This window comes from Ruditapes philippinarum, unplaced genomic scaffold (genome assembly GCF_026571515.1).
Source record: "Ruditapes philippinarum isolate M1 unplaced genomic scaffold, ASM2657151v2 ctg102_1_1_1_1, whole genome shotgun sequence".
NCBI classification, from domain to species: domain Eukaryota; kingdom Metazoa; phylum Mollusca; class Bivalvia; order Venerida; family Veneridae; genus Ruditapes; species Ruditapes philippinarum.
Window position 1 is genome coordinate 12,952 of NW_026856168.1, and position 22,826 is coordinate 35,777.

General features: G+C 32.5%; 2 protein-coding genes across 2 annotated transcripts; both read left to right on the top strand.

Moving 5' to 3' along the window:
- The first annotated feature begins 284 nt into the window (after positions 1-284).
- Positions 285-9,082, top strand: LOC132745646 (growth factor receptor-bound protein 2-like). Its single transcript, XM_060734594.1, has 5 exons — positions 285-456; positions 1,676-1,770; positions 2,235-2,271; positions 7,767-7,871; positions 8,241-9,082. The coding sequence occupies exons 1-5, from the start codon at positions 315-317 to the stop codon at positions 8,384-8,386; spliced, it is 525 nt and encodes a 174-aa protein (XP_060590577.1). The 5' UTR covers positions 285-314; the 3' UTR covers positions 8,387-9,082.
- A 5,852-nt stretch (positions 9,083-14,934) lies between these two features.
- Positions 14,935-22,388, top strand: LOC132745652 (E3 ubiquitin-protein ligase TRIM33-like). Its single transcript, XM_060734600.1, has 6 exons — positions 14,935-15,751; positions 16,589-16,683; positions 17,918-18,022; positions 19,762-19,866; positions 20,799-20,903; positions 22,053-22,388. The coding sequence occupies exons 1-6, from the start codon at positions 15,144-15,146 to the stop codon at positions 22,226-22,228; spliced, it is 1,194 nt and encodes a 397-aa protein (XP_060590583.1). The 5' UTR covers positions 14,935-15,143; the 3' UTR covers positions 22,229-22,388.
- The last annotated feature ends 438 nt before the right edge of the window (positions 22,389-22,826 follow it).

The window sequence follows — 22,826 nt, forward strand, 5'->3', positions numbered from 1 at the left end:
ATATCAACGAATATATTTGTGTTTGTTGCTTGAGATAAATGTTTTTATAATACATTATTTTCATTTAAATAACATAATGTACAAATTATTTAGACTGAGAGATCCTGAATATCAAAACCTTTCTTTTTTGATAAATGGATTTACTTGCTTGTTATCAGGTGAATTTTTTGGTGAATTTTATTGTACGAAACGTAATTAAAACTATCAATGTAGTAAATTAAATATGAACAGCACCAGTAAACTATTCATTATATTTCATTGTTATTTCTTTATGTTAAGAAAAATATATAGCTTTGTACAATTACGAACCAACGATGCCGGATGAAGTGGAAATCAAGGCAGGAGAAATTGTGACGGTTTGGGAAAAATGTAATGAATGGTTCCGTGGTGAAACAGGTGGGAGATCTGGATACTTCCCTGGGAATTACGTTCAGAAGGCTGAAGATGATGATCAAGGTGATGACTTAAAGACATTTTTGGGAGTTTTCATATAAACATATATGCAAAATTGAAACTGTTCTGTAGAATTTCTTTAAACTTGGCATGTTGTTAGAATATGATGAGAAAACATTTTAAGCGGAAAAATGGGGTAACCGTTCTCATTTTTGAGTTATCTATCCTTGAATTGGAGTTTTTGTTAAATTCAAGGGCAGATAATTAACAATGAATGGAAAAAATTCATTTTTTTTTCTTATTTTCATTAAGTCTACCTTCGTTTTAGTTGATATGCAAAATTTCAAGAACAAATTAAGAGTGGATAGTTTTTATTTCCACTACTTCTTTTAACGTGTGCATTTTTTCTTAAAAAATGGGCTATTTTTTAAGAATTTAAAGTACCTTTATTTTCATTGAAAAAAATAACAGATGTAAGGAATTGCATGTTATTATGTATTGTACCGAACAATAAAAAGATAAACATAATCCAGAAGTAAAAACAAGAATTAATTTAAGTATGAAGAAGTTATCTGCCCTATAAATGACCTCAAATAAGTAGAAAAACTCCCGAAAACGTACTTAACAGACGTTGATATGTTTTCCAATGAATAGCAGATGCAAGTCGCAATGTTCTTTAATTATTGTCCTTAAGAAATAGAAACAATTAAAACGTACAATTCATCTTAGAAGAATCATTTTAATATATATTGTCAACTGCCTTTATTCTGTTTACACAATGATCATTGTAGGGTAACTTTTACTTTATTCTTATTTAATTTAGCCCGATTGTGTTGTAAGCCATTAGCTTATTCAAACACTTTCGAATATGTTCTTGGAACCAACCAGTTCTAAGCAATAGGTGAAAAGGCTTTTGCATAGACTTAACGGCTGACCCTGACGGGATGTGAACCAAAACTGTCAGCAATTCTGAGGTTACTAGTCCAAAGCGAACCACTCGGCCAGGCCGAGTCCCAAATGTATCTGTTAGCCTTGGAATGATGAATACGATAATGATGATAAGGTTTTTTGTTATTTGTCCCTAAGTGTACACTTATTCAAATGTTTTAAATTATTATGTTTTCTAAGGTAGTTTCACTTTTGAAATTCGTTTCTTTTCATTAAGTAGCGAAATCGATTTAAAGAAAATGAATATCTAAACATTGATACCTGGTTAGAGTTTAAGCTTTTTATTTTGATTTGAACACTAAGAGCATAAAACTTTAATTACATATTTATAAAGCTGCACCTCTAATTGGGAAGACACGTTCACCTGATACGATTCAGCTACGAAGGAGTATGTTGCAAATAAGAACGGATACAATAACCACTCATTACGTAAGTATGTTTTCTTTTTATTAACATAACTTCTTATTTTTCATCCTGCCAAGGACAAGATACAAACAATAACGGAGCTATTATCCATGACCCCATACAATGAAATAGCATTATTTGGCAACTACGAAATTGATATATTTTAGACGGTCATTTGATTAATAATATGAATAACTTCTATGTATGTGTCCAGTTGACTGAGTATTGCATTTACATCAATTAGAAGATTAAGAAGGATATATTTTTACATTTTATGCATTTCAAGATAATACTAAACTATAGATGAAATGAATAAGTACGATCAATTTATACATCGATGTTTGACATCGATATTACCCTTTAAATTCAGAAGTATAACGTATGTTTGTATTATTCGTATGGTTTTCATGCTGCAGTTGAATTTTATCTGAAATTGAATCACTGTTTTAACAGAATTGTGTCCAACTCGCTTGTATTTCAATCTGCAGGTGCATGTTCGCGACATTGAGCAAAGACAAACACCAGGTAAAGTTTTTCAATTGATTGATGTTGTAAGTCCAAATCCCATTCTCCTAAAATATTTTAAAAGAAAAATTAAATATGAAGTATTCATTAAATTGAACTTATATGAGATAACCGATACTAATGATTACAGTATACATATATTAACCTTTTTAAATTAACTTTTAGTGTATTAAAGGGGCGTCTGTGGCTAAGAGATAAAGGTCGATGCCTTCAAACCTGTTGCTCCCCCACCGCATTGTGTAAGGGAGCTATCTAGCTATCCGTCGGTGGTTCCATACAAATGCCCGTTCGTGCCTGAAATAATGCACGGAAGGGCATGTAAGGTATTCCCTCGCCGTAAAGCTGGAAAGTCGCCATATGATCTATACTGTGTTGGTGCGACGCCAAACCAAGTCAAACAAACATAATGTAATTAACATTATGCTTTTATCAAACAAGAAACATAGCAATGACACGCAACCAGGTTTTTAATCATCACCATTGTATAGTTAAAACTCTGAAAACCTAAAACTACCACTAAATATACCAGGGCAGAAATATATAGACTACAAATAAGAGTACAAGAGCAGAGGGCAAAAGAAACTGACATTCCTTTTAATATCACTGTCGAAGATTAACAATATTTCATAACTTCCTTCACTCCTTATTATATTCTTCTCAAATATCATCGTGTTAATTTATTCTGACTTTAGAATAAAATTGTTTTATGTGATATTAAGCTAGCTGTCCGGACTTGACCAAAAGTGCGGTTCTCGGAAGATACCAGTTTTCAGATAATTAAACATTTATTATTATAATGATGAGTTTGAATATTTACTTTGTTTAAATCTTCTTGTATCTTCTTTCTACTCTTTTGTTTTAGATATATTTTAATATATCCTTTTTTGCAATTGTAACCGTTTAAAAAATACTGTTTTGCAAATTCGTCAATATTTCGAAACATTAGATATTTAAACATCACATTTCTACAATAGAACATTTTGTATTTGCTTATAAAATATCTAAGTAGAATATAACTATAATAATTATAGGTAAAGAAGGTTATTTTCAAATGGTAATAGGGCATTTAACCTGTTAGGTTATTTTTTATCAGCATTGAAATACACAAAAAGTTTAAATTTAATATGCTACCCGATTTTCAAGGATTTTAATGCATGTTTAGCTTAATGCATGTTTAGCTTAAGTAGCTATAGAAAACTGACCGGCTTTCAGCTTTAGGATGTTTTGGTTTTTAGAGTATAAATTCAATGAACTTATAGGTAATTTACTAAAAACTAAAAACTAGTCTCAAAGGATTCCGTTTTTCTGCGGATTCCGGTTTTCAGAGGTTTGATAATAGAATATTTTCTAGCTGCAATACAATACACAGGTAATTTGCAATGCAACCAGTGTATTATAAATGATAAAAAAGATGGACATAACAAATAAGCATGCTTTTGTTTTAGTACATAAAATGAAAATTATGCTATCACATTGACCTTGATCCTGGGGGAGAGTGGGGGGTGGGGGTAACCTATTACCAACCGTGATTTTCATATCAGCTTGCTAATATCAAGTAAACTATAGTTATTGACCTGAAAACAAATCCGTTTATCTTAAGTAAAAGTAACGGTGATCATGGCATTATGAATCGCTCATGCAAACCAATTTGATGTCTTTATGTTAGCTTGAATCAAATGTTCCGTCGATATATCTCATTGCTATCCCAGGCGGGATCATAACGTAAGTGCTAATAGACAAGTTTCATTCCAATAGTTTCTTTTATAAATCAGTAATTAACCGGGAGCCGATTTCCTGTTTTTTATTAATAGTGACATTGATCTTGACCCTAGGAAGGTTCAAAAGCAATCCTAATATCCTAAGCGAGGACTACCTATCTTGTTTCTTAATTACTTGTTGATCGGAAATCGTCTTTAAGGTATTAGGACCCAAATGGGCACTATCAGGAACTAAAAAATTGACATCATAAGTCAGATGTATACCTTAAAGTACAACTGTATGCAAAATTTAAACAAAGTTTACCCTACGGAAATCAAGTTATGGCCACTTTTCTAAACTCAAGCTAGGATGTAATGAGGGCCCTTTTTTAGAAAGTAGGAACCTTTAACCCATTACTTCATGAGCATTTTGTGAAAAATGGCTGTTTTCATTGAAAAGTCTCTCGTTACAAGTTCAAATTGCTATAATACTATAAAAACTGCTTCAACACTAATCAAACTTGGCACAAATGTTAACTGGACCAATGCCCTTGCAACAACATGCTCAGGCTTAAATTTTCTGTTACCATGGCAACGAGGAGACATCTCAAAATTGCCAAAAATCACTATTTTGCGTTGATTTTTTCCATCATAATTGATTTCAAAGTGCTGCAACTTCTCAATGGATTGAGATAGAGTCAAATGCTTTTCAGCGTTGGTTACACGTTACCTTATGATCAATCTGAGGTCATTTATAGCCTCTCACAAGTCCAAAATTTTCTTGGCGATGAGGGGGACTCCGCCCCACTTCAAACCCCCCAAACAGAAGGGGGCACATCCCCCTTCTGGTAACCCCCTGATGTATCTTTTGGTTGGGGGGCCGCGCCGAAAAAGTGGTCACTTTTTTAACAACATTTCTCAAACAAAAACAAGTGTTGGGGGCCTAAATAAGGCATTTTTTCACCATTTGAGACAACAAAAAGGGGGGGTTGAAAAAGGCGTTAAAAGGCGTGTATATGAAGTAATGGGTTAACAGAAAATGATGAAAATACTTGAAATTACCCTAAATCGCGTTTTTCCATGTTTAAACATGGCCTGTCATATAAATTTGAAGAAAATTTGTTGTTTTGTAAATTTTTTTTATTTTTTTCATTAACCCATTACTTCATGAGCATTTTGTGAAAAATGGCTGTTTTCATTGAAAAGTCTCTCGTTACAAGTTCAAATTGCTATAATACTATAAAAACTGCTTCAACACTAATCAAACTTGGCACAAATGTTGACTGGACCAATGCCCTTGCAACAACATGCTCAGGCTTAAATTTTCTGTTACCATGGCAACGAGGGGACATCTCAAAATTGCCAAAAATCACTATTTTGCGTTGATTTTTTCCATCATAATTGATTTCAAAGTGCTGCAACTTCTCAATGGATTGAGATAGAGTCAAATGCTTTTCAGCGTTGGTTACACGTTACCTTATGATCAATCTGAGGTCATTTATAGCCTCTCACAAGTCCAAAATTTTCTTGGCGATGAGGGGGACTCCGCCCCACTTCAAACCCCCCAAACAGAAGGGGGCACATCCCCCTTTTGGCAACCCCCTGATGTATCTTTTGGTTGGGGGGGCCGCGCCGAAAAAGTGGTCACTTTTTTTAACAACATTTCTCAAACAAAAACAAGTGTTGGGGGCCTAAATAAGGCATTTTTTCACCATTTGAGACAACAAAAAGGGGGGGGGGTGAAAAAGGCGTTAAAAGGCGTGTATATGAAGTAATGGGTTAACAGAAAATGATGAAAATACTTGAAATTACCCTAAATCGCGTTTTTCCATGTTTAAACATGGCCTGTCATATAAATTTGAAGAAAATTTGTTGTTTTGTAATTTTTTTTATTTTTTTCATTAACCCATTACTTCATGAGCATTTTGTGAAAAATGGCTGTTTTCATTGAAAAGTCTCTCGTTACAAGTTCAAATTGCTATAATACTATAAAAACTGCTTCAACACTAATCAAACTTGGCACAAATGTTGACTGGACCAATGCCCTTGCAACAACATGCTCAGGCTTAAATTTTCTGTTACCATGGCAACGAGGGGACATCTCAAAATTGCCAAAAATCACTATTTTGCGTTGATTTTTTCCATCATAATTGATTTCAAAGTGCTGCAACTTCTCAATGGATTGAGATAGAGTCAAATGCTTTTCAGCGTTGGTTACACGTTACCTTATGATCAATCTGAGGTCATTTATAGCCTCTCACAAGTCCAAAATTTTCTTGGCGATGAGGGGGACTCCGCCCCACTTCAAACCCCCCAAACAGAAGGGGGCACATCCCCCTTCTGGCAACCCCCTGATGTATCTTTTGGTTGGGGGGCCGCGCCGAAAAAGTGGTCACTTTTTTAACAACATTTCTCAAACAAAAACAAGTGTTGGGGGCCTAAATAAGGCATTTTTTCACCATTTGAGACAACAAAAAGGGGGGGGTGAAAAAGGCGTTAAAAGGCGTGTATATGAAGTAATGGGTTAAATAATCTGCAATAACATTCTAATGAAACATGTTTTCCCATTAATTTTTGGAGAGAAACAAATAATGCCATTCAGCTAACAATCCAAATAAGCAAAATTATGGTTTCTACTTAAAATTTATGAAATCTGTATAAAAATGTTTCCCTACCCCACCCATTTTTACCACGTGACTGACCATTTTTCTCCTTAGGTAGCCAAATTTGAAAAAAATCTTAAAATTTACCCAAATTAGTGCCTGTTTTCAAAGTTCCCTAAATTTTTAAAAAAGTATATTGGTTGATCTTGTTAAATATGAAATACTTTTACCGTCTAGTTTTGATTATATTACACTTTGAAAATATCAGGTACCATATTCATTACTATGTTTAGCATAATTTAGACAATAAATACCTATATAGATTCAAAAATCAAAATTAAACACTTTTTTCTTTCCAAATGGGACATGAGAGATACATAAATAATGTTAAAAGAAAAAAAGAAAAAAAAAGTTGACCCTTCTGGGGATTGAACCCATGGCCCTCATTTTCAATGTAGTTAACAGTAGTTCTAGCCTATTTAAATACTCTTCAAAGCGGAGGGAATGCATTAGGGTGCTAATACCTTAAGTGAAGGTACTTTGACCTTGACCTGAAATCCCAAGCGATTCCTTTACTTAAAGTTTCTCTATATCAAGTTTAATTAAAAAAATCAATAAAACCTCAAGTTCATGACCGGATACCATCTTGTTTTGACGTCCGTCTGTTCATCCGCGGCGCGTGTATGCCTTAAAACAATATCATTTCTAGGATTTCAGTTTTGAAACATCTGGTTAAATACAAGTATATCAGTATTTCGAACTGAAAATTATTTAACCCCTTATCCTGCTTATCAAAGTATTTAATAAAAGTTACAATCATCTCAAACTCCAAAACCATGCGGTCTGACAAGGGTATACTGTGTTCTGAGTTAAATCACACAAAAAACTGTAATGGTTTCAGAGCGATTCCAGAGCTTTTCATGTGCACACATCTGGCAACTGAGTAAAACAAAAAACGTCCGTATGGTAGCTGGATAGCTTCTTCAGATGAATGAGAAAGTGAGCAGTTAGGGGCAAGTGGTTTGAAGCCAATGATCTTAATCACTCGGTCACGGGAGCCCAAACCAGACTCTAGACTGATGGTTACTTAATAATTGAAACATTTAAATAAACTGTTCTTAATCCACTTTTTGCAAATATTTTCACTTATTGACACGGCTGAATGTAAAGAAACAAGTGATGTTTTAATGTATAGGGTCTCCAGTTTTAAGTACAGAACGAGAGGAGTCAGCACATCAGGATCATATATTTCATGTCCAATCATGTCAAGATATGATATCGGTACCTCAACAAAAGCCAGGTAAATCCAACTGAAGCAAGAATACATTTGTGTTTATTTGAAATCGATTATGAGGAAAACTTAAAGTATTCTTTCCTGACAGATATCATCGAATGTATTTGTATTTGTGGCTTGAGATAAATGTTTTGATAATTAATTGTATGAAAAAAAAATGATTTTATGAACAAATTATTAAGACTTAAAGATTCTGCATATTTACAACTTTCTTTCTTTTGCGCTGAAATGGAAATAGAATGTATCTTGTTAATTTCTTTAACTGAGCGATATTGTACACTTGAAAACTATCTGAGCTATCTCTGTAGTAAATTCACAACTGAAACGGCACATTTAACCAGTAAAGAATTCATTATATTTATTCTTTATGTTTAGAAAAATTTATAGCTATGTGGGATTACAAACCAACAATGCCGGATGAAATCGAAATCAAGGAAGGAAATGTAGTGACGGTCTTGGAAAAATGTAGTTCAGATTGGTTCCTTGCTGAAGTAAGCGGGAGACGTGGGTATATCCCTTGAAAATTACGTAAGGAAAGCTGAAGATATAAATCCAGGTGGTGGCCTTACAAATGAATTGGAGAATGCATTACTTCGTCGCCGTGCTACGTTAGAAAAAAGTTCTTCAAATGAAAAATAGATATGTAACTTACAGAGAGCGATACTTATATTTCATCAATATCAAATCAAGCCAAATTGTTAATTAAAGAATAAGACAAAATGTATATACACGAAACAAGACTAATTATATCACATCATAACGAAATATATCTTATTGTATTATTCAAATCACTTCATAACCATGAATCATATAAGAGTTACACAGATAGTATGTTCTCCTGTTTTCACTAGAACATTATATAGCGTAAACATTTTAAAAAATACTATACAATACTGTTTATCCAATTCACAATTAAATATTGTTAAGTACAAATTTTGAATGATTTCTGAATGACACTTGTTATTCGTAAGAAATTTCTCAATATATGTAATAAAGTCAGTTCCAGACCTCACTAAATAACAGGTGAAGCTCATAACTTGATAGTTGATAAGTTGATAGTTATAGAATGAAAGTATATATTTTATTTTTTGTTATGTTCAATATTCACAAGGGCTTCAAAAGTGACTGCCATTATAATGAAAACCCAGTAAAATCAATGAATTATATAATGCAATGCAACGAATATCAAGACAAATGACTAAAACTAGCATATAGTGATATCCATTAATACGTAACTGATGATGTTACATGCATTTCATTCTTTTCATAAAAAGGTGTTTTATTTTAGCTTCACAATTGCTCACGATCATGACATTTCTACATTACTTGCACCACAAAATGGATGTAAAAGCATGCACACACGAGCCCGCCCGCCCGCGCACTCACACTCACCTCACACTTACTAACGACTTCAAGAGCTATTGCTAGAAAATCAAGAGCAGTATATTTCTTACTGAAGAAATGATCAGGTTATAATTTACTTATTTGTTCAATTCATTGAATCAATTATAAATTAAAACATGCCCCCAAATGCTTTTACTGCTATTCTATATCTCAAAAGATTTTTATTTTATGAGTATTTTTATAGTTCTAATATGGTTCTTACTGATTTACATACTTGCAATTTACCTGAACCACAGTTTACTTCTTTTTCTGTTGTAAACTAGTACTGATATAATGATTCAGTATTTTGTATGGAGGTGAAAATTGTCATTTTGCTACCATTATGAAAAATTAAGTTCACATTAATTCTTACATGCCTTTGGTAATAAGCGTCTAACATGCTTTTAAACCATAATTTAAACATTATAATACTTATGTTTACCCTCTTTTATAGTACAACATATAATAAGTATTTTACAGACTAAGTTGATCCAAATGTTGATCCTTATACTAAATTGGTCCTTATTTTTATCCTTTCATTATTATTATATTTGAATGTACTGTTATTCGTCAATTTAATAAAATAGTGTTTCTTGTAAAATCAACACTTTTTAACATTTTGTTATTTACCATTTAATGTTATCCCAGTTTAAGATTAATTTAAATTTCATGAAAAAATGAATTAAAATCGAGATATGGCTTTTCATTTGGCTAGAAGTTAAATTAGACTCTTATGCAAGACCTATGGATGAAAACAGGTTTTACAGGGAATGCCACTTAATATTTATATGTCTTCCAATAAAATATTACATTAATCTTTAATTGCATCATCATATTTTAATGTTAGTTTCCTTTGTAAGGGAAGACCAAATTATCTTGATATTTGAATTACATGTTTCAATGATGGGAATGAACGTGTCACAAGATGATATCCTTGGCAATATGTCGTAGGCAGTTTCAGAAACTGAATAAAAATAAAGATTCTTGCACATGATCTACATTTCAAAAGGTGAAAACTGCTTATTTTGGAAGGATTTATTTTTAACTGCATCTCACGAAAATTTATTAAAGACCCATTATGCCAAAGACATATGTTTTTATTGCTCAAAAACTTTATATCTTTAAGTTAATAAACTTTGTAGCTTCTAAAAATGATTTATTTGCAAGTTAACTAAACGATATTTTGTTCTGTTGTTAATATTTTTATGGAAGTTAAAATATAGCTTTGTTTATACGTTGCTATTTAAATGGCAAATTGTTTCACAATTTACTCTATTATCCTCGGCCAATAATTTTCCAACAAGCTCTTAAAGTTTAACCATGATTTAGATGTCTTGTTTAATATTAGATTAATTCATATCTCCACTTTAAAACAAAGGAAACATTAAAAAATATTCTGAGGGATTATGCGCCTAGAATACAATATTTGTAAACTTTTTTTTAATTCTACAGCGTTCAGCCTTTTACCGACTTTAAACCTTCCACTTGTAACACGTATATCAGCATGTTACTGACAATGCTAGCAAACAGGATAAAATAAGTAATAGAAAGCTAAAAGAAAATGTTTTTTCTTACACGATGAACAGCGGCGTCTTTCTATATCCTAAATACTAACTTATTTACAAAAAAATAAAAATAAAAACTCATAATCACCTTGGACTTACATAGATAAAAATTGACATGAACACATCAATGATAAATGACTTCAGATTGTCAAATACTAAGCTCAATACAAACATTGAAATATAAACTGAAGCGAATTCAACTTCATGAATTCATGTTGGACTTCGTGAATTCATGTTTTTATCGTGCATTTACGAAGTTTAAATCATGAATTTTGAAAAAAATAAATTCATAAATTTGAATTCGTGAATTTAAATAGTGAAATCGTGTAGTTGAAATCGCGAAGACGTGAATTTGAAGTCATGAAATTCATGAAGATGCAATCGTGAATTCATGAAGTTAAAATTTGAATTCGTGAAGCTAAAGTGTAAACTCATAACTTGAAATCGTAGAACCGTGAATTCTATATAAATCGAGAGTTTGGGAATTAATAAGATGTAGCTAGGAATTCAAGATATTGAAATGCCACCAATGGTCGTTTGTATTATCGAACAGCAAACATAAAAATCTTACAAAATCTTTCATTCATTCATCCATTGAGTCTTTATCTTATTAAGAAAGTAGTATTGTTAACACGCTTAATACAAGTTCATTACGAAAATTTGGACTGGGGCGCCGCTTACGCGTTACCATGGTTGTTAAAATTGCTGTCAGTCTTTTGAAAGGGAATAACAACGCTATTTAAGGATACAATTTTAATTAAAATTGCTTCTGAAATGAAAAAAAATGAGGCCATTAGTTTACAAATATATTGAACTCTCTCCGTATGAAATACTGATACAAATTGTAGAATTTTTTAACTATACGGAAAGAGTCCTGATAGTTTGAAATCATATTTACGCTTTAGGTTTAGTAGTTGGTGTTTTACAAACTATAATATTGATAAAATATGAGATAGAGAATGATTGAATTCAAATATATGGATATCATCAATGTAATAATAACAACACACAAGGGTTACACTTTTTTAATCCACATAATCCACATGATCTAACCACACATGTTCTTTGAATTTAAGTATTTTCCTCTTTTATTAACTTTCTTTTGAAAACTACTTTTATTCCTTTTAACTTTCCATTTTCACACAGGGGAAGTAAATATTGTAGTTATTGTAACTTATTGGACTTTTTCTTAAAGTAAAATATGTTTGAATTAAGTGTATACAATTTGCACGCATGTTGCAGTCTTTAGCGAACATTGAATTCAGCACTTTAAGTGTTGACACTTGAGTTCCTCTTGTGTAAAATAATTGAGTACCGCTTAAGGCGGTGCGAGGGGTATAAGGGATGTGGCACTTCATTATTTCTCATGTAAACAGACTCAATCAAGGCGTGTCTGTAATTGTCATGTAATTTTGTTGTTATTCATGCTTCTGAGGGATCATCCTATTTCCAAGTTGTGTAGCAACATAGACACACACATATTGGTTTTCTGTCACTTATGCTATGTTCTCACCACCGATCAGATCAACTCGATCGTCCCGATCACATTATTTCCCTGATGAAGCCCGACCAAGCTGGATTAAAAGCTTGATTAAATGCACATTCACGACTACTACACGACCTCAAGTCGACCCTACACGATGTTTTACGACTTCTTCTCGACAACAACCCGACCAATAGCCCGACTTCTATTCGATCACCCAGACCTATACGCCAGTCATACACGATCTCAACTAGACTTACTGGACCTCTGCTCGATCGTTGCCAGATTTCCACCCGACCAGATCGAGTAGAAATCGAGATGATCGTGTACAGATCGGGTTAGAGATGTATACCCGACCAAACTAGATCGTTACACGATTTATTCTCGATCAGCTAGACCGTCTACTCGATCACTATACGATCTCTTCTCGACCGCTTATCTACTCAATCGCTACTCGATTTTTTTGACATGTCAAACAAATTCGGGTAGGAAGCTCGAGCTATGCCGACCAAGGTAGACCGCTCCGACCACCCCCGATTACGCATGCATACTAAGCTAGACCGGTACCCGATTGCTTGATCGTGTTTGATCGATTTGAGCTGATCGACGGTGAGAACACAGCATATAATATGTATTTGTACAATCTAGTACTCTTTCTTTTTTTTTGGTACATTGCCAAATTGACTGTGATTCATGGCGTACATAAATTTTCATTTCGTATCGAGGCCTATCGGATTAACTATTACTTCAGGATACAAATTTAAATAGAAATCAATTATATAAGAATAAGACATTTATTTATTTCGTAATAAAACATGAAAGAATTTAAATCACAACTTTTTGACAAAACAATTAAAGAACCATGTTTGTGTGTGAATATTTTTTTGGAAAATTTTATTAACGCCGTGCAAAAGGTTTGAAATGCTGATTTACTGTTACATCAATGAAACTGAAGGACAAATTTCACCCTAATAATGAGTTTTTTCTCTGACTTCTCTGATTTCAGAACATGCAGCGTGTTTTCCATTTTTTTAATTGTTTTTCTCGCTTGAAGTTTTAGACGTAATACAGTGTGTGTGTGACCCGTGACTATTAATGTCAGCTTGGCAACGCCTTCTCATACTTTTAGGTTTCTGATCCATTCTTGGAGTACTCTAGCTCTAAGCTCCTGGATTGTTCTGGGTTGCAGCTGACGAGCTAAAATTTAAGCCTGCAGCTCATTCCACATGTGTTCTATTGGATTTCATTCAGGTGAACTCACCCACCCAGGCCCTATTGGAGCAAGCATTATTGTCCATTAGAATGAAATGATCGCTGCTTGCTCCAGCATATAACCTAACCGTGTTGTCTAAGATGCCGTCTATGTATAGCTGACCTGTCAATATACCTCTATTTAACACAACCAGGTCGGTTCGTCTATTCCAGCTGATGCCTTCCCACACCATATCTGACCCACTTCCGTAGCGGTCATGCTCAGCAATATTATTTTCAGCCTTAAACCGTCCACATCGTCTTTTCAAGACTGTAGTACGCCTGTGAAGCCTAGGCAGAACCTGGACTCATCATTGAACAGAACGTGTCTCAACTGTTGCAAGGTCCATGGTCCATTCCAAACGGGTCTTGAGATGTCGATGCGTCAAGGGGATACGTATGCAAGGTCTTCACGACCGAAAATTGCCTTTACGCAGCCTTCTTCGTACCGTCTGCGTAGAATCACGGCCCCTGCAACACTAACAATGTCATTTCGAAGAGAAGTTGCTATCGAAAACTATGCACGACATGCCCGTAGGACTACCAAAAATTGATCCTGAGCTGGTGTTGTAAGACATTGCCGACCTCCAGCATGCACCCTGGCGGGTGTACCATGTAGCCGGCATCTCTTCCCGGAAATGGTGATTATTTTGTGGTGTGCACCAAGCGCCGCATCAACCTGACGGATGGTAGCCCCCTGCTGCACCATCCCTACAGTCCTCCATATCTCTGCTGCTCTCATATGCCGCCCAATGTTAGCATTTGATTAATCAAAGTGACAGATGTAAGAAAAGTAAGCCACCGAATGACAATAAGCCGGTAATGTCGCCTTATTACAAAAGACATGTGATTGTACACCCCATCAAAATATGAAATACTGGATGCATGCTTTAATGATACCTCGACGAGTTGTAACGAATTAGTCATCACGGATTCATGTAAGGGGAATCTCTCAAAACATTACTTAAGTAAACTTTTGAAACATTGAAAATAAATCTGTTTTTTACGTGTGATAATATCAACGGCAGACGTAAAACGTCGGACGATGCGAAAACAAACATTCAAATTTATAGTCATCAATGCGGTACTCTTTTTAACCATTTTAATGAAGGTAAGGTTTACAGTATCATGAAAATCAACACTCAGAGGAACTAAAGGTTTAACACAGCATTATTACTGTGACAGTGAATTACTTTGTTACTTAAAAAGCAGTATTGAACCAGTTAGCATTAAATATAAACGTTTACATATAGATATATCATTTCATCCAAAAAATATAGAAATATCTTTTTGTCATATTAAATTTAAGGTAAAATAGTTGTAACTTCCTTCTTGTATAACCGAAATTTTATCCACTCACTGTTTTACTATTTGACTTATAAACGGCGACACGCATATGTTTTATACGAGTCTGTAGAAGAATATCATTCATACGTTAAACGGGGAGTTATTCGTAAGTGATACTTCAAAATATTTACTTAACTTTTCGTTAACAGTGGATTAAAACAATAGTTAAAGCATGAAGAAAAAAAGCTGATTGTTGGTTTTATATCAAACAGATGAGTTTTCAATATATCGTGTTTTTGTTAAATAAAGATGGAAAAGAAAGGCAGAAAAGTAAAAAAGGAAATATTTTCTCCAAAATGTGACAAACATCCAAAGTATACTCTAGACTTATTTTGTGTGGATTGTAACAAACTTTTCTGTGTAATTTGCCAAGCTACAGAGCATAAAAGTGGCGATCATGCGAAGATACAAACAATCGAAGAAGCTTCTACTGACTGCGCTGAAACTAAGGAGTTTTTAGAATATGAAGACAAACTTAATACAGTTTACACACGTGGAAATGAAACATTGGCAGAGATTAACGAACTAAATTTAATGACGGATCAATTGAAAAAAGAAGCAGAATCTTTGATTAAGAAGCATAAACAGGACTTTATTGACCTGATTGAAAAACATCACAAGAATTTATATGAGAGTAATAAATTACAGTACGAACAATCAAAGAAAAGATTACATGGTGTGAATAAGCAATTGTGTAAGAATAAGAATAAAACTGCAGGAATTCGCCAGGTAATCAATGCAAAAAAAGAGAGTGGACAAAGCGTGGCATTGTTTATAGCTATGAAAAAATCACAAGATAATTTACGGCAAATTGAAATTGAGCTAGAAGAAATTGAAAAATCTAATTTTTTTGAAAGGTAAATATATGCTTTATATATAGAAACCTCTTTATTTTTAATATTATAGTATTATATCTGACTGTAAAACGCAGGTAGCTTACTTTTATATACAGGTATACCTTGCTTAACGTAACCGGTCTCAAAATCCCAACTTTGATACAGAGCTTAAAAATGTAAAGCTCTATACCAATTCAAATATAATATTCCGTACTTTTACACTTATGAACATGGTTAATTTATGCTTCTTTATTCAAAGGATTGAGTTGAATCAAATGATTGCGTCATGCCAATCAGATAATGTGTTATAAATTTTAAAAAACAAATGTCATTACCGAACGCCATAGTTTGAGGTTAAATATTCTTTTATTTGTCATGTTGTTTTAGAAGCATTTTACATGATGTTGTAAAAATTTCATATATACTCGGAAAGTTCGTAAATCTATCTAACAATCTATCATCTAACATTTTCTTAAGATTCGTCGACGACTCCCCGAAGAGAAAATGTCATTGAAAGTTACAATATATTTCGACATAGTAAACACTCTCACCATAATTGTTAAATACATTTGATATTTATTACTGTTTACACAGGAGAAACTATCACATCTGTAAAGGAAATTGTAAAAAGTGACGGAAAAATATAGTGAAATAAAATACCTCAAGAAAACCTAATACAGAAAACATGAGAATGCTACAGGCTCGGTTTAATTGAGCCTGTTCACTTACGGCACTAAAAGTGCATGTTACCGTCCATGCCCCTTTACTTGGATACCTATATCCTGTAATTTAGGAATATATACCATTACATACTCTATATTGACATGATATATCCGATATCATAAATTATCTCGGTAGGTACAAGTGTCAAGCAGGGCAAATGGTTGGGCAACTTTTGGAGGAAGAGAAAAAAATTGATGATTTCTTTGTAATGGTGACAAAGTCTCCTAAAGGTATTGGAATATGTATGATCATAGTTATTACTCGAATAAATAAAAGCCGACAGTATTCTGTCTCTATATATTAGCAGGCACATTAATTTGTCACAGTTCTTAGAGAACAGAAATAAACTCACCGATTAATATATATATATATATATATATATATATATGTATATATATATAGCGTGACGTTTATATAGTTTTAAATACACGGCTGCTTTTGATTTATAAAGAAATTTCGCTTTATTCCTCTTAAAATGATGCTTGCTGTATAATAAATTCGTTATAAATATTTCTGACAGGTTATATGGCCGTATATAAACGGTTGTTTGCAATATAACACACGCCTAATGGCTCGGGTTATATTTGCAAACAACCGTTTATATAGGGCCATAAAACCTATAAGAAATCTTTAAAACTAATAATATATTTATATTATTTTATAAAATGAACAAATAATGAGTTCATAACTGGTCGCAACTACACACATCCATATATAACATGTGATACAAGACTTAGTGAGGTACGTCGCATCAAAACGCGTTGGCCAATTATCATACGAAAAAGACCAGTAGAAGCTTGTAGTGAGAGTCGTTTTTTGGAAGTACAAACATTCTCAGGTACAAAAAAAATGTGGTTTGTTGGAAATCGTGCGGCAAGGCTTATGGCTGACCCCGATTGTCTTGTGACTGCGTATATTTAAAATGCCAAGAATATGTGGCCTATCGGTATTATTGTAACATCCATGTATAGTCCTATATCTAATAAAAGAATGAGACGACCCAAAGTTATTTTGTTTCCTAGTAACATACTTGGAGTTGTTAAGATGCTTTTGCCAAATATAAAAAATAATTGTTGGTAACAAAATAACTGGATAAATGGTTTAGGTATAAAATCTAAATAAGATAACAAAAATATTGCTTTCTTGTAACCCGAACAAATTAAGCACATTAAGTGCTTTATTTGATCCATTTCTTTTTGTATTAACTTTTCTTGTAAATTAACATACTTAATCATAATTTATTGTGAATAGATAAAGCAATTTCACATTAAATTATTCAATAGTTCCGCTTTAAAAAGTGTAACCGAAATGTTCAAAATATGTAGTGAGGGTTTATTAGTTTAGTTTGGTGTATATGGAGATGAAAGAAACACAAAATATTAATTTATTGGATGATGGATAACTGCCTATCCCCATATCATTTAGAAAATTTCTTAAAATAAATCTATATTCCAACATTTGTAGTATCGTCACGTGAATTAAAACCTCGTGCTGTTTTTGAGTTACCTCGTCAGAGCATTGATACAAGACAAGCAGAAGTGGCAGATGAAGATGAACAGGATGATTACCGTAGGTTTAAAAATTATTCAGACACCTTTACTTTGTGCAAAACTTTGACCGTGTACATTACAAACTTAGCTACCCGCACATTCCTACATTATTATCATTTACGTCTTGATTATAGAGATATACGAGAATTATGAAATACTTACGCCGACATAGTTTCAAATCCATTATGTACTTTGTTCAATGTTTGTTACCCACATAATGTTCTCTTGTTGTACTGTCTTTGAGTAATACAAAACTTATCTATAGTGTACTGTGTATCAGAATTATTAAGAACAAACTACTTTTGTAAAATCAAGCAAATTTCGAACCCAGAAATAAGTTTATATCTGTATGTCAGATATTTTATCAACAATTTTATGTACCTAATTTTTGCCGACCATGCTGGTCAAATAGTTTGAACACGTGTTTATTACAATGTAGATTGATAAAACATTAAAATAAACAGGATGTTAATATGTGTTTAAGGGTATTTTTAAGGGAAACATTTCATTTCTTCATGGAGGATGGTAAATTATCGTCTCATTGTTTGCATTACATAAAAGAATGTTTAAAAATGTTCAATTGCACTACTTGTAGTTCTTCTTTTCATATTTAAAATCAATTATTGAAATTGCAGGTATTTTGTGATCAAAAACATGTACCAAGATATTACTTTTCTGCAGCAGCAGCATCGTCATCATCATCAGCAGCAGCAGCAGCAGCAACAACAGCATCATCATCTTAATCATCATTTTCTTCATCATCGTCATCATCAGCATTGTCATCATCATCATTTAACAATCCAATTCATCATAATATCATAAAAACTGATAACAAAAAACACTCTCCTCCTTTCCCTTATCATCATAATCGTACCAAGTTACTCGTTATAGTCAATCTCATGAATTTTTGACCTGTATAATTTATATATATAAACAAAGATAAGCAAACTTATTTTATAAAATAAACAAATAATGAGATCATAACTGGTCGCAACTTATCAACAAACACGTATATAACATGTGGTACGAGACTTAGTGAGGTACGTCGCATCAAAACGCGTTGGCCAATTACCATACGAAATAGATAAATGCAAAGCTTGTAGTAAGAATCGTATTTTAGCAGTACAAACATTCTCAGGTTCAAACAATGCGGTTTGTTGGAAATCGTGCGGCTAAGGTTGATGGCTGACCCCGACTGTCTTGTGACTGCGTATATTTAAAATGCCTAGAATATGTGGCTTATCGGTATTATTGTTACATCCATGTATAGTCCTATATCTAACGAGACAACCCAAAGTTATTTTGTTACCTAGTAACATACTAAGAGTTGTTAATTTTGCCAAATATAAAAAATAATTATTGGTAACAAAATAACTGGATAAATAGTTTAGGTGAAAGAACTTAATAAGATAACAAAAATGTTGCTTTCTTGTAACCCGAACAAATTCAGCACGTTAAGTGCTTTATTTGATCCATTTCTTTTTGTATTAACTTTTCTTGTAAAATAACAAACTTTATCATAATTTATTGGATATAGATTAAGCAATTTCACATATATATCACTCACTAGTTCTGCTTCATATAGTGTAACCATAATGTTCAAAATATGTAGTGAGGGTTTATTAATTTAGTTTGGTGTATATGGTGATTAAAGAAACAAAAATGTTAATTTGTTGGATGATGGATAGCTGCATATCCCTATTTCATTCAGAATTATTCTTAAAATATTAAAAAGAATCTTTATTTTAATATTTGTAGTATTGCCACGTGAATTCAAACCTCGTGGTGTTTTTGAGTTACCTCGTCAGAGCAATGATATAAGACAAGCAGAAGTTGTAGATGAAGATGAACAGGATGATTACCGTAGGTTTTAAGATCATTACGATACCTTTTCTTTGTGAAAAAATTTGACCGTGCACATTACAAACTTAGTTGCCCGTTATTTCCTACATTATTATCATTTACGTCTTTATCATAGAGATATATGAAAATCATGAAATACTTACGCCGACATAGTTACAAATCAATTTCTGTACTAAGTTCAATCTTTGTTACCCACATAATGTTCTCTCGTTTTTACTGTCTTTGAGTACTACAAAACTTAATTATATAATGTACTGTGTATCAAAATTATTAAGAACAAAAAAACGAAATAGATAAATGCAAAGCATGTATTAAGGCTCGTATTTTATCAGTCATACATTCCCAGGTACAAAAAATGTGTTTTGTTGGAAATCGTGCGGCTAGACTGATCGCTGACCCCGATTTTCTTGTGACTTTGTATATTTAAAATGCCTATCAGTATTTTTGTTAAAACCATGTATAGTCCTATATCTAACCAAAAAGAATGAGACAACCAAAAGTTGTTTGTTTCGTAGACACATACTTAGAGTTGCTAAGATGATTTTGCCAAATATTAAAATAATTGATAATATGAAAATTACTGGATAAATGGTTTAGGTAAAAGCAATTAATAAGATACAAAAATATTGCTTTCTTGTAACCCGAACAATTAAGTGCTTTATATCATCCATTTCTCTTTGTATTTACTTTTCCTGTAAAATAACAACATTTATCATGATAATTATTTGGTATAGATAAAAAGCAATTTACATGTAATTATTCACTGGTAATGAAAATAAATCTAGTGAAAGTTTATTAGTTTAGTTTGGTGTATATGGTGATTAAAGAAACACAAACTATTAATTTGTTGGATGATGAATAACTGCATATTCCCATATCATTCAGAATTTTTCTTAAAACATTAAAAAGAATCTATATTTTAACATTTGTAGTATGGCCACGTGAATTAAAACCTCGTGGTGTTTTTGAGTTACCTCGTCAGAGCATTGATACAAGACAAGCAGAAGTTGTAGATGAAGATGAACAGGATGATTACGGTAGGTTTTAAAATCATTAAGATACCTTTACTTTGTGCAAAAAAAATGACCGTGTACATTACAAACTTAGCTGCCCGCACATTCCTACATTATAACCATTTACATCTTGTATTTATCATAGAGATATATGAGAATCATGAAATACTTACGCCGACATAGTAACAAATCAATTTCTGTACTGCATGTACTGAGTTCAATGTTTGTTTCCCACATAATGTTCTCTTGTTTGTACTGTCTTTGAGTAATACAAAACTTATTACAATTTACTTTGTATCGCAACTATTAAGAACAGTTTATTTTTGGTAAATCAAGCAAATTTCGAACCCACAATTAAGTAAATAAGTATATGTCAGATTTTTTATCAAACAATTTTATATAACTAATTTCTGCCGACCATGTTGGTCAAATAGTATGATAACGTGATTCTTACAATGTAGATTGATAAAACATGAAAATAAACATTATGTTAATGTATATTTGAGGGAAACATTTCATTTATCCATGGAGGATGATAAATTATCGTCTAATTGTTTGCAATACATTAAAGGAGGTTTAATTATGTGCAATGACACTTCTTGCAGTCCTTCTTTTCATATTTGAGAATCAATTATTGAAATTGCAGGTATTTTGTGATCAAAAACATGTTACAAGTAATTACCTTTCTGGATTACATTTTATTCTTCATGTAACTATATAAATAAATTTTAGTAAATTTTTTTCTATAAAATAAACAACATTGAATTTTTTAAAAAACAAACTCCAAAAGGGAAAAAATGTGTGACCCAGTTTGACATAAAATGTTCATACACGGAAGTGGTTAGTGCAAACTCAAAATGGACAGGTTAGCCAAATAGAAACGAATTTCCTTATACAAGCTTAAATAAATCTATTTGTTTAAACGTTTATGTTTCTTGTCCATTGTTCGCTATTGCTTTGTATAACATCTTTAAGTTTGGTTTTCTTTAAAAAAAATATTAAATATATTTTGCCACACTATAACATGAATTATCTTTACCTAGTCCCACACAAAGGCTGTAAAATGGTATTGGTCTGTTCTTATGATCAGGGGAGCTAAATCCTCTCAACAACAGAAAATTTATCTTAAGAAATATACAATTAGTAAACTGTTAAATTTTGTTTTTATGAAAGAACCTGTGGGACAATATGCCGGAAACGGATCACAAAATGATCAGATGACTCCACAAGAACATTCTTCGTGCAGAGATTCTACTCAGTCTTTGAATTGTTTATTCACTGAAGAAACAAACAAACTAAAACGTTTTAGCGGCGACATCTTCAAATACCCAAGCACAGGTATGTTTTGATAATTAAAATTCACTTCAGCACAGATATGCTCAGATTTAAAAAATCTATTTTCTGTCGTCCAAAGTGTTATTCGTCACACGTTTAACATCGTTATCTAAAATACTTTTCCCAAACCAGTAGATGTTTTTCTATCCTTACTGATTATAAATGACAGTTAGATAGCCCAATACATTTTGTTTCTGGTTCAACGCCTAAAAAGCCAAAGAAGCTTGATATATTTCAAAATTGGACAGTTCTTGTTATAAACATTTTAATTTGCAAGCACTTTTCTCTACAAGTTTTAAAAGAAAACATTAAATATGAAGTATTCATTACAATATATGAGACAACAGATGACACTTAGATTAAGTCAAGTAAAAAGACTAATGTAAACATAATTATATAGCATCGTATTCTTTAAACATCAACGATAATGTTTTTACATTATGTTTATATTCATTACAACAAGAAATATAGTTATGCTACGAAACTAGTTTTTAAATAATCACTAGTATAATAATTGTTAACAGTTTTGTTAATTTCATTCCAAACACAAGCCGCGTAATGTGTTACTACGTGAAATATAATTGATAAAACATAAAGAAACATAAGAAATAA